This window comes from Garra rufa, chromosome 12 (assembly GCF_049309525.1).
Source record: "Garra rufa chromosome 12, GarRuf1.0, whole genome shotgun sequence".
NCBI classification, from domain to species: domain Eukaryota; kingdom Metazoa; phylum Chordata; class Actinopteri; order Cypriniformes; family Cyprinidae; genus Garra; species Garra rufa.
Window position 1 is genome coordinate 5,205,241 of NC_133372.1, and position 14,242 is coordinate 5,219,482.

General features: G+C 34.5%; 1 protein-coding gene across 1 annotated transcript in view; it reads left to right on the plus strand.

Annotated features, from left to right (window-relative positions):
• The window catches only part of LOC141346821 (leucine-rich repeat-containing protein 41-like), a 16,907-nt gene extending 5,268 nt beyond the window's left edge, over positions 1-11,639 (plus strand). The window contains exon 4 of the mRNA XM_073851780.1: positions 11,487-11,639. Coding sequence (XP_073707881.1) covers positions 11,487-11,639 — 153 coding nt within the window. The remainder of the gene's footprint in view (positions 1-11,486) is intronic.
• Positions 11,640-14,242: the final 2,603 nt, after the last annotated feature.

Here is a 14,242-nt window from a genome sequence, read left to right on the forward strand (position 1 = left end):
TATGAATAATTTTGGACATGCCACTTTTTGTTCAAATGTAAATAAAAGCTGAGAACAATTTTTTTCCACAATGATGCCTCTTGTACATCGTCTTATTATCTTTTGGGAGAAGCTTTGGGATTATCTTTTTGTTATTTCCGGTCAAAAAAAAAAAACTTGATGGTTGAATAAAAGTAACTCTGTCAGAATTTGCCAGGGGTATGAATAATTTCGGACTTGACTTTATATATCTAATAGTATACTAATAGAATAATGTAGTATCTAAAATGTATTAAATATTCATGTAGTCTCTCAATTAACAATAAACGGATGCACATACTGTTTCTAAAATTTGAATTTTGAATTTAAATTCCGCTCATCAAGGCTGCATATATTTGATTAAAAATACACTATAAACAGTAAAAATCTGAAATATTATTAGAATGTAAAATAGCTGTTTTCTATTTGAATATATTGTAAAATGTAATTTATTCATGAGATCAAAGCTGAATTTACAGCATCATTAGTCCAGTCTTCAGTGTCACATGATCCTTCAGAAATCATTCAAATATGTTCATTTGCTGCTCAAGAAACATTTCTGATTATTATCAATGTTGAAAACAGTTGTGCTTTCAAATATTTTTTTGTGGAAACTGATACATTTTCATTTTAGGATTATTTGATTCATAGAATGTTCAAAAACAGCATTTAATTGAAATAGAAATCTTTTGTAACATGTCTTTGCTGTCACTTTTGATCAATTTAATACATCCTTGCTGAATAAAACTATTAATGTCTTTTAAAAAATCCTCAAACTTTTGAGCAGTATACTGTAGTCTATAATTTTACAAGTATTAGAAAATAGACAGTATAGTGCCAAGTCACCTTTTTTTGCTTTACCATTCTCTAACATGAGATGCGATACGGTGAATGATAGCAGCTCTCAGCAGGTAAAACCCGAGCGGCGTCTCCTGAAGCAGTTTACAGCTCCTTCAGTGCTTCTGATCTCCTGTCTGCTCAGCCTAAAAGCCTCTTCCCTTTCCCGCTTTGTCTTTCCTTTTGCTTTCTCACCTACTTTTCTCTTCTCCAGAGTTAAGTCACAGTGATAAAGAAGAAAACAAAGTGAGAAGAAAGAGGATGAGTTTTAGCACGCCGAAGAGCCGCTCTAAACCAATTATCTAAGTGTCCTTTATCCGCTATATGCTTTTGTGTCTTGATCAGCTTTGAATCTCTTGAAATCCCTCCCTGAGATAACAAACAAATGTATGAGAGGAGCGTGAGGAGGAAAAGCCTTTTTGGCATGGGGAAATAAACTGGCACTGGCTTGAGATTTCATCTGTAGAGAAAATGCATATAATTATATGAAATCGTGTTCGTTCCTTCTCTTGTAGGTGAAAAGTTTATGAGAAAATCATAGAGGAGACTGGGGCTACTCCAATAAATATTTCTAATTTTTGTGTAGACACATAATATACACTCTCAGAAAAATAAAAAAGGTATAAAAGCTGTTTCTGGGATGGAACCTTTTCAAAAGGTACAAATTTGTACCTTATTTACCTCTAAAGGGTGATTGTAAGTACCTTAAAAGTACATGTTGATTCCTAAAGTGTATATTAGTACCCCAATAATAATAAAGGCACTGCCCCTTTTTTCTGAGAGTGTAACTAAAAGAAAGTGATTTGTGCCTTGTTAAAAGGAAAAATGAGCAATTGGTAGCAGTATTTTCTATTAATACTACTAGTAATAATTTTTGACTGAAAGAAGCCTTTAAGTGTTAAAAGGTTCTTTGTTTTTATACACTACCAGTCAAAACTAAATAGTTCTCTTTTTTAAAAGTCTTTTTATTTTTTGCAGACACATACACTCTCAAAAAAAATTACAAAAGCTGTATCTGGGATGGTACCCTTTTAAAAGGTACATATTTGTACCTTATTTACCCCTAAAAGTACATTATGATTCCTAAAGTGTACATATTTGTACCTTAATATTAATATTTGTACCTTTTTAAAAAAGACACTGCCCCAGTGACAGATTTTGGACCTTTTTTTCTTTTTTTTTCTTTTGTGTTTAAAAGGTTATTTGTTTTTGAACAGTAAGATATTTAATATTTTTTTAAAGAAGTATCTTCTGCTCATCAAGCCTGCATTTATTTAATACAAAGTACAGCAAAAACTGTAAAACTTTATTTTTACTATTTAAAATAACTGTTTTCTATTTGAATATATTTAAAATGTAATTTATTCCTGTGGTCAAAGCTGAATTTTCAGCATCATTACTAAAGCCTTCAGTGTCATGATCTTTAAATAATCATTCAAATATGCCGATTTGCTGTTATTTTAAAAAATTATTATTATTATCAACATTTTAAACAGTTGATTTTTTTTTTTTTTTCAGGATTTTTTGATGAATAGAAAGATCCAAAGATCAGTATTTATCTGAAATAAAAAGCTTTTGTAACAATTTTGGGGAAATAAATTATAGAAATTAATACTTTTACTTATTAAGGATGCTTTAAATTGATCAAAAGTGATGATAAAGACATTTATGAGGTTACAAAAGATTTCAGATAAATGCTGTTTTTTAAACTTTCTATTCATCAAAGAATCCTGAAAAAAATTCCACTCAGCATAAAAATAATAATAATAAATGTCTTTGAGCAGCAAATCAGAATATTATAATGATTTATCATGTGACTGGAGTAATGATGCTAAAAAATTAAGCTTTGAAATCACAGGAATAATTAAATTTGTAAATATATTCAAATAGAAAAGAGTTTTTTTAAATAGTACGAATATTTTAAAATTATACTGTTTTTTTGCTGTACTTTGGATCAAACACATGCAGGCTTGGTGAGCAGAAGAGACTTCTTTTGAAAACATTAAAAAATGGGTAGTGTATAGAACCCTGATTTAAGTGAGGAATGTTATAAAGTTCCATATAGAACCATAATGATTTTTTAAAGAATGTATTCTGTGACAGAAGGTAAACTCACTAGTTAGACTAGATGTGGTTAACTTTATGGTACAAAAGAAGAACCCAGTATTCAAAAGTGTGTTAATGAATGCACCATCTCTGTGAATAATCTCACAATGCTGGTCATTCTTATCAGATTCACTGCAAAGACATTTCGAATAGTTTTGTTTCTCTGTAGCCTGAGGCAAAAACGGCAGAACAATGGAGGTGATGGGTCAAGAGCAGCTTAATCCGAACATTCTTCATCCTGGAATATAATATGGCTGGAAACCAAGGGGCATGTGAGGGAAGAATGTATTCAGAAAAGGTAAGAACATAAAAGAAATATTATCAAAGAGTTCAACCAAAAAACAAACAGCATGTGGATTCAGAACGACATGAAGGTGAGTAAATAATATGATCTTTAATATGACCTTTAATATGTATATGTTTGATAGTTATGATGAACTGTGGCGTTTCTTCCGGCAGCTCTCTTTCTCTGTCTCTCCCAGTGGATATTGGAGAAAATAGATGTCATTAATAACAGCTTCACTCTTCCACCCCGTGCGTGGTTCATCAGCTCCAGCGTGCTCTCCTGGAGCAAGTCGTCGTTTCTAAGATGTCACACAATTACCTCTTAAGTGCTCAAACAAATGGAGAGACCTGGCGAGTGACATCAAATCAACTCTGTCACAGGTGATTGAGTCTAGTCATCAAGTCAGGGCGAACGCCGCTGCCTGTCAGGAGAGAGAAAACACACGAGCAGGACAGCGAGGGTTTGCCATCAGAGATCGTAATGGACTCCTATTAATACAGAAACACTTTTTTTCTGAACATTTTCGGGTGGTAAAGATGGAAATGTATTTCGCCTGTCCTCTAGTGTATTTCCATCTTTTGCACGCTTGTGGGTCATGTCGTTCCAACCCTGGCAAAAGCCTGGTTTTGTTTAGAGTAAGGATGTGCAAAGTTTGACAGCGGACATGTTTATGTGCACATGACAATTTCAGCATTTGATTTGATTTTATTTATGCAATGCATGAACTTGTTTATTATTATGAGTTTAAAGGGATAGTTAATCCAAAAATGAAAAGATTATGTTTATCTGCTGTGACTTTGTTTCTTCAGTAAAACACAAAAAAAGATTTTTTAACTCAAACCGTTGCAGTCTGTCAGTCATATAATGGTATAGTCAATGGGACCCACGGCTTTGAGAGTCAAAAATACACAGACAAAACCAAATTAAACCCTGCGGCTCGTGACGATACATTGAGGTCTTAACACATGAAACAATCAGTCTGTGCAAGAAACTGAACAGTATTTCTATGTCCAACTGTCCTGAGCATGTTCACAACAGCCAGCGCGTGACAAAGCGCAAGCAACCATAATTTCAGGCGATTAGGCTCAATAGTTGGGGGTCAGTGAAAAGTCAAGACTCCTGGATGAGTTTGCACAAGCAAATGTAATCTTTTAGTTTTTAATAGGTTGAAACAATCAGGATAAATGCAATCTGTCACGTATAAGCGCGACAGATTGCTCCTGAGCGTGCACTACTATGCCAGACCATGTTGACGCGTTACGCGCCGGCTGTTGTGAACACGCTCAGGAAAGTTGGACATTGCTGTGGATCAAAGGTAAAAAAATATATAAATACTGTTCAGTTTCTTGCACAGACTGATTGTTTTGTGTGTTATGACCTTAATGTATGGTCACGAGTCGCAAGGTTTAATTTGGTTTTGTCTGTGTATGTTTTTTTGACTCTCAAAGCTGTGGATTATATGACTGACAAACTGCAACGGTTTGAGTTAAAAATCTGCGTTTGTGTTCTACTGAAGAAACAAAGTCACCTACATCTTGGATGCCCTGGGGATAAGCAGATAAACATAATTTTTTTTATATCCTTTTAAAGGAGAACTCCGGTGTGATATTGACCTAAAGTGTATTGAATCATGATACCGAGTGTGAACGTACCTTGCATATTTCATCTCCGTTTGTGTCCAGCTGTCCGAAATCTGGGGTCAGTTAGCCGATGCTCACAACAGGCTGTCTATGAGAGTGAACAGGGCATCGGAAAAGCCATGTAAATAAATCACTGTTTTACGCCATTTGCGAGGCACAAAGTAGCTCCACACTTCATCGGTAGACTTCCTAGGGCCCTGACATTTAAAACGAGACATTGAGAACTCAGAAAAAGCACCGGTAGTTTATTTACAAGAAGATTTATACAGACAGTACCTGGGAAAGAAAATCCGGTCGCCGCCATCCTGAACTTAGTCACGATAAATCGAGTGTCGAGCACCAATGAATTTATCAGGTTATCAACGTATCAGGTTGTAGTTTCCTTCGTGCTCGACACTCGACTTATCGTGACTACATTTAAGATGGCGGCCACCGCTCTGTTCCTGGTGGAAGATGTCTGTATAAATCTTCTTGTAAATAAACTACCGGTGCTTTTTCTGAGTTCTCAATGTCTCGTTCTGAGTTCTCCTTTAAGCCAATATTCTGGTTTCTAGAAGCCTGAATAAGACAGTCAGCATATGCTTGTATTAACTGGAATTCTGTGCAAACATCTCATCTTGACTATGCATTTTAATAAACTTAAAAAAGCAACATATTTTCCAGTTTACATCTTTGGAGTCACAATTACTAAGAAATGCATGTGAATTCCTTAAAACTAAATTAAAACCTGCATCAAAAATCCCCAAATGTTGTCCCAACTGTAAAAAGATATAGATTTACTTTTTAATTGTAAAACATTTTAAGTGAAAGCATCTGATAAACAAGAAAATTCTGAAAATTGTGAAGCATAAACGTTTTTCGGAAAAAGCTCTAGCTATCATTCTGAAAATGATGTGCATATAAATGTAGCATTGTTTTTATTAATCTAAACTGGGTCATACACTGATTTTGCATGCATCCTGTAAATGCATTCAATTAATTGTTGTTTGCTTATTAGAAAGATGAATAAGGCAGGTGGCATACACAAGTCAAAAGTTTTTGAACAGTGCAATTTTTAATGATTTAATGGTTTTTTAAAAAAGTTCTCACCAAGCCCACATTTATTTGATATTTAAGTACAGCAAACAAAAAAAGTACGAAAACAGTAAAATTTTGAAATATTTGTACTATTTAAAATAGCTGTTTTCTATTTGAATATATTTAAAAATGTAATTTTTTCATGATTTTAACCATCAGAAATCATTGTAATATTCAGATTTGCTGCAGATTTGTTGAAAACAGCTGAGTGGAATTTTTTCAGGGATTTTTAATAGAATGTTCAGAAGAACAGCATTTATCTGAAATAGAATTCTTTTCTAACATTATAAATGTATTTTTTATCACTTTTGATCAATTTAAAACATCCTTGCTAAATAAATGTGTTACTTTCTATAATTTCTAAAAAGTTCAAGCTTTTGAATGGTACAGTGTATAATTACAAAAGCTTTTTTATTTTAGATAAATGCATATCTCTGGATCTTTCTATTCGTCAAAGGATCCTGAAAAATTTTTCTCAACATGAGTATGTTTTAAATATTGATCATTGTTTTAAAAAAAATGTTTCTTTGAACAACAAATCAGCATTAGAATGATTTCTGAAGGATAATGTGACACTGAAGAGTAATTGGATCACAGGAATAAATTACGTTATAAAATATATTCAAATAGAAATATACAGTAAATATAATAGTACAAATATTTCAAAATTTTACTGTTTTTGCTGTACTTTGGATCAAATAAATGCAGGCTTGGTGAGCAGAAGAGACATCTTTAAAAAAACACTAAAAATCTTACTGTTCAAAAACTTTTTTTATTTTTGTAAATCATTTGAACACCACTTTTTAAAAAACATTGCTAACAAAATCATATCCAAGAAGTAATCTTTAACGTTGACAGCACACCACCAGCCAACCTCACAAGCAGACTTTGTGAGCGGTGCAAGTACGTAAACGGGCCGTGAGCGCTGGAATGCACATCTGATGGAGGCAGGAGGCCGTAGGACATTATCAGCGAGATAATATTGTCAGTGGCTGATGTAAATTGCAGGGCGACATAGTCAACAGACATGGCTGAGTGGCTGCAGTGTGTCGGGGCCGTGACACTGACAAATGGAATATTTTTGGAGGGCTTAATCGCAGGAAATGGGGTTCTGTCTGATGGTGACATGCCCACCCCCCGCTCCAATGGCCGCAAAAAAGAAAACTGATTGTCTGGCCCGCTCACTCAATCTCACCTCCTTCAACCTTGCACCCTCCTCCCTTGCCAAACACGCAGATGCACAATTGCTTTTTCCCTCGCTGTCAACAGAGAAAAGGAGAAAATGAAAAGACACATTCATCTGTTTCATTAAATAGGGAAATTAAGACATTGCGCGCTCTTTTTCATATTCATTCCATTCCAGAGGAAAATTGTATTGCTCGGGAATGGCTTTTTCCACACTTAATAGGGTGAAAAACAACTCCAACCAACTTTTTTTCTCTTAAAATCAATACATTTTATAATATAATATAGTAAAACGTGACATGATTGAGTCATTCCTGGGATTCGGTGGCTTTTGTGTCGCCAGTAAAGATCATAATGTTAATGGAGTGGAATTTTAAACAACATCAATTTTAAAGTTGTCTTTGACTGTGTTACTTTTTTTAACAATTCTAAACATTTTACCGCATTTTAAACCACCAAATATGACCATTTTTTCATGTCCACCCTGTTAAGGGGGAATGGGTTATTCCCAGTATTTGGTGCCTTTTGGACATCATAACAAACGTAAAAAAATTATTTTGGTCAAAAAAGGTATATCAATTTAAGGATCCGTTTACAAATCTGTCCACCCTGTTATTTATTTATTTATTTATTTATTTTTGACTTAACAGGGTGGACACTGCCAGATTGGACTTTTTTAACTAAAACCAGCCATTACACTTAGTCTGAGCAAAAAAAATGACTAACACAGAAGATCTGTAAAATAAAGAATTAAATGTTTTTTTTAAATGGTACTTTTACAAATAAGATTTTTTTATTTACTTTTTTCATATTCCCCTTAACAGGGTGGACATGTTGAAGTTGACCACATCAAATTAGAAAGTTAAAATAAGTAAAAACAGACAGTTAACAAAACAGATGCTCTCTCTCACCTTCACCAGTTGTTTTCCCCTTTAATGAAATTATGTCAGCCATTTAATATGATGTAATTTCCTTTTTCCAACTTTAAAGGGCTAGTAGTAGAATATAACAGGGTGGACAATATTTTCATGGACAAGCTAAAAAAAATTGTCTCTACTTAATTTAATATATAGCCTACATTAGAGAAAACTATTACTGATACTGTATACCAAACAATGTGACAAAAAGTTGCTCATATTATCATCAAAATGTCAGACACAGGTCTGGGGACATAGGAAAAAATATATCTGGTGGTATAAAATGCTGTAAAATGTTTAGAATTGTGTTATTTATGTCGAAAACAACTTTCAAATTGATGTTGTTTAAAATTTGAAAGAAATATTATGATCTTTACTGGAGACAAAACAGGCACCGAATCCCAGGAATGACCCGTGAAGTCTTTTCTTAAAAGAAACATGTAAGAAACTGATTTAAGCCTTAATTTTCTTTCAGTGCAAAACAAAATAAATCATATTTGTGATTGTGGTGACAAATATTGGTAATATCGCGTGCGTTTAGTCAAACACACTTAACACTTTTCGTGTACCACAAGATGGCGCCTCAACATGAATATATCGTGTTCTTATGTGGATTATGGAGGAAATAAATGGCATGGACCCAGAACGGTCGGGTTTGCTTTATACACAGCCGACGAAACGCTAAATATGAGGTATCATGTATTACATTATACATTTATGAACTTCAGTCGGATGACAATTTTGAGCGCTGTTCTGAGTTATTAGCCATCTAGCATAATATCAGAGTGACAGAAAAATTGTTGCTGACAAGAAAAGTTTGTTGAAAGTTCGACCAAGCATTGGTGGCATATTAGTTTGAAATCGCATGATCTTAGTATGTTTTTGTTGGACCCCATAACGTTAAACTGACAAGGTTGTAGGTTTACCTCGTAAATAGTAGGCTAATGATTTTTTATTTTTGGGTTTGTTTGACAACACGAATTTGTAATGATTTTACATAAGTAACTGATCAATTAGGGTTAGGTTACATAACAGTTTGAAAACGGATGCTAGCAGTCAAATTATGCGTTCCCTAATCTTTCAGCTAACGTTAACAGGAAATGTTCTGAGAACGTTCTGGCAACAAATGTTCTTGCAGTAACATTCTCAAAATGTTAGCACAAAAACAGGCTACAGTGTTAATGGAATGTTTTTCCCAGTGTTGCCAACTTTTTTTCAATGGAAAGTAGCTAACCCCGCTTGAAAAGTCAAATGTCGCTAAATTACGTAATACGTTCATTAGCATATTCATGACGTCAGTACGTCGTATTGTCTTGCGTCTCTGTGCTCACATACTGCTATTTAATGCAGCCAAATTCAATAAAACTGTTTTTATATATTTCATAAATATATTGATATATTTTACGGTTTATTTTGTTAGACAAAGGGGTAAATATGAATTTGTGACTGAAACGCGGCCCATTAGGACTACATAACCAGCTCTCGAAGATATCTACACTAAAATCGTGATTCATAATCACGACATTGTCTAATGAAATCAAATACACATACGGTTAAGGCAATGGCTGTGCTGTGATTCGGCTATACTTGCATGTAAAATAGAGTTAGAATAGCATCAGAATATATATATTTTTAACTGAAAATGCTGCTCCTCTGCCGCTCACTGAAGAGAGGAAGAACGTGCACGCGCGGCAGTACCAGAGAACTAAATAAGGTTTGTCCAAGAAGTCGCTAAACTGGTCGCTAGGCGCTTTTTTTTTTTTTTTAAAGTCGCTAAGGGGGTCTGAAAAGTCGCTAAATCTAGAGACAACGTCGCCAAGTTGGCAACACTGGTTTTTCCAGGTATGTATTAGCAAAGACTATATTTTGGTGCTTGGAGATCCCTCATGAAAATCAACCATGGTTTATTGTGGTAAATCACAGTAACCATTTTTTTTTTTTTTTTTTTTTTTTTTTTTGGTGTATTGATTTTCATTTGTATAATCACAGTTTAACTACAAATACCATGGTTAAACTATGGTGTAGCAAATCCTTGGTTAATTTGTGGTTACCATGTGTTACTACACATTTTAAATGGTTCAAAGAACATTTTAAAAATGTTTCATAATGTTTTCAAAATTTTAAAATGGATTGTTTCTTTATTAACCTTTCCAAGAACAAAGTTTCTTGGACCTTTATTCTTGGAGGTTTTGAGCATTCAGACCATATTTTTGTTAGCTAGGCTAATAGTGTTTTCACGATGCTGCATCAGTCGGCCATATTGGCGGCACTAAACGTAAACAATGCCACTAGACTGGAAGGAAACTTGCATATTTTGCTGATTATCGCTGCTGAAAATGGTCAATTATTGTCATGTTTTGGGCTGTACTAATCGGTCAAACCGGGAAATACATTTGAAGTACTATAGACTGACAAAAGTTATAACAAATCAAGAAGAAGAATGCAAAAAAACTGAGGAACAAAAGGCGTTTGTGGTTGGCTAAACTGAACCAGGATTTCCAGGGCAAGAATCTTGACAACATTCGTGTTTGTTCTGATCATTTCCAGTCAGGTATGTGAAATATTAGGCTTATATCTTAATTAATACTACTTGTATGTATCTTTACCACCTATTAACTTTAGTTTGTATATTGCACCCTTTCCTGCTTACTAAGTCCTTCTCTATGTGATTTAGTAGCTTCCACACGTTTTTTCCATAGTTTAGACAGCATAAATTAGCAGAACAATGTATTCAGTAGTACATTAACAGTGCAATCCATGCTGTTGTTTACATCTGATTATTGGCAATATGGCTGCGCATCCGGGTAGCTGACCAAATCCTGACGTAAGTGCAAACCCTCTATTTATTTATCTATTTAAGCATTTTTAGTGCTCTGGCTTCTCTTTGTTTTCATGATCAAACATTTTTTTACATTTAAGAGCACATCTTAGAGCTATATGTGCAGAGCAACTGATACCATGCCAGTTTTGGGACATGTTCAGGAGGTGATCAGTGAACTTTTAGACTAGATAAGGGATTATTCAAATGAAAATTGCGATTAATCAAAACCAGTCCTATTATAGGTTTGCATGAACCCAGTGAAATATTTTGCCTTGAATTATAAGAATAATCTTTTAGATATTAAGTGAAATGCTACTCTTGATGCGTTTCACCAACTTTGTTCATAAATCTCACGATGTGAAGTTATGGCTAGCAAGCGCTTTTTGTGCTTTATTCTTCAGAGCACTATAACCACGACCTGAGAATGAATGCTATTCACCCTCCATGATGTCTGTGATTAGAAAAGTTAGGATTTTATGGTCTTATAGTTTCCTGTAATGATTTTGATAATGATAGCTTGTGGCCTTGAGGGGTGCATGTCAGTGTCTGGGGTCGAAATAAACCTCTCAGATTGAGAAACAGGAGCTATGCTTTATTAGGCGGCTAAGAGCTGCCGTCTGATGCCGGACGTTCAGGTGGAGAGACGTCCCCTTAGCAGCGCTTCATCACTGTTGTTACCCGCTGAGAAAGAGCAAGACCGTCCCGCGTCAGGCATGAATCATTTCCAAGTGCGTCTGACCCGCTCTCTGTAGATCAATGATAATTACCAGCGTGACATGAGTACAATTATTACTGTACAGGATCAGAGGCTGCAGGGGAATGCTGGGAGCTCAATAGAGCTTGAGTTATGGCTCTCGCAGGGCCCACTCGAGTCTTGCTCACTAAGCAAGCCATTTTACACTCTTATATGACAGCTTACAGCAGGATATAAGCCTTAACGCTTGTTGGCCATGGAAAGCGTGGCCTGTTTCACCTCTGCCTCGGCTCTCTATAGGAGTCACATCAGAAGGAATTACATTTTATACTTGATTTTTGGTTAAAATAGTACTATGAAAACACAGTAAATTACTCTGTCCTTTAAAAAAGCTTTGAAAAAAGGTTAATAAAAGAAATTAATACTTTTATTCGCAAGGATACATGATCAAAAGTGACATTTATAAAACTACAAAACTATTTATGCTGTTCTTTTGAACTTTTTATTTATGAACGAATCCTGAAACAAATATTTTATCACAGTTTCACAAAAAATATTAAGCGGCACAACTGCTTTCAACATTGATAACGAGAAATGCATATTACAATGTAGAGCTGTCACTATCGATTATTTTGGTAATCGAGTAATCTGTCAATTATTCTGACGATTAATCGAGTAATCGGATTTTTTTTGTAATAATAAAATAGACCTAAGTTAACAATAGCCTTTAAAATGACTTAAGGACATATGTGACCCTGGACCACAAAACCAGTCTTAAGTCGCTGGGGTATATTTGTAGCAATAGCCAAAAATACATTGTATGGGTCAAAATTATTGATTTTTCTTTTATGCCAAAAATCATTAGGAAATTAAGTAAAGATCATGTTCCATGAAGATATTTTGTAAAATTCCTACTATGAATATATCAAAATGTAATTTTTGATTAGTAATATGCATTGTTAAGAACTTAATTTGAAGATCTTTAAAGGTGATTTTCTCAGCATTTAGATTTTTTTGCACCCTCAGATTCCAGGTTTTCAAATAGTTGTGTCTCGGCCAAATATTGTCCTATCCTAACAAACTATACATCAATAGAAAGCTTATTTATTGAGCTTTCATATGATGCATACATCTCAGTTTTGTAAAATTTACCCTTATGACTGGTTTTGTGGTCCAGGGTCACATATATAATAGCAATGAGGCAGTAATAATTAGTTCAAATAAAGTATCAAAAACAAAAGTTTTTTTAATATTTATAACTTTTAACAAATACCTATAACTTTAATATTTGTTTACTCCTTGTTTAATATTGACTCGACAAACATTTAATTCAAATGTCCACTTAATCTTTAATATTTGGCTGTTTCTTTATGACAGAAATGCTGCAGACGCTGAAATTGGTTGAATATGTGGACATCAAAACATGTAAACTCAGGACGAGGGTTTAAACTTTTATTTTGAAATCGTGATGAACAGTTAGCATATAAAGATGTATTGATGTGTTCTCCTGTGTTTACGTAGGGTTCTAAATGATATACCTTACAAATCTGATGTAATAGCACACGTTGGGTTTCCAGATAAACATTATTATAAACCAAAACTCACAATCACATGCAGAGATAGAGTTTGAGACACTGCTCCACACATGTAAATGATAACAGTTCATGTTTAGCAACATTTACTGTGAACGGAGCCGATCTGAGACGCACGTAAGTAACTTACACGCATGTAAATAATTAACGTGCATATTTATAAACCTGCATCACACATATATTTAATTGAATCGTAGCGTCTGCAAATTTTTAATGAAATTATGCTTTATTATAATTTTAAATGGGTTTAATATGTGGAATGCGCCACTTCCGGTATTTTGCCGGTTACTTAACATGGGCAAAATGCAATCGAGGATTTTTTTTAAAATCAAATACTCGAATAGAACCGAGGAATCGTTACAGCCCTAGAGTGATTTAAAAAGGATCATGTGACACTGAAGACTGAAGTAATGATGCTGAAAATTTAGCTTTGATCAAAGAAATAAATTCAATTTTAAAATATATTCGAATAAGAATACTTATTTTAATTTGCAATAATGTTTTACAATTTTTACTGTGTATTTTTGATCCAATAAATGCAGCCGATTACTCTGAAGTTTTTATAGTTGGTGTTTATAGGGAAATGTGAACTCACAAAGAGAGCCACAAATGGTAATTTAAAACTGCTTTAGGTGCCAAAATGCTGTAAGTATACCTTGAGAGAAAGCTAAATAATAAAAGTGTTGATTTGACACCTTAATATAGCTGTTTGATAAGTACAGCATTTCTCGTTCGCACACACACACACACACACACACTCACTCACATCCTCTTATCCCAGTATTTTCACGCTATGTTTGGCAGCTCTCATCTTCCCTTTGATTCCCTAAGACTGCTTTCCTGCCTGTGTGTGTGTGTGTGTGTGTGTGTGTGTGCGCATGTGTGTATTTTCAAGGATCCAGTCGTACCTGTAATCATAATCTACGACAGGAAACTTCAGAGAATCAATTAGTCCAACCCTCATCCTGCGAGCGAAGACGATTCCCCCCGACTTGAGCCGCAAACACCTTCTATCACGAGTCATTTTGCCTCCCTAACACCCGACTTCTCTTCCCTGAGCCCGGATAGG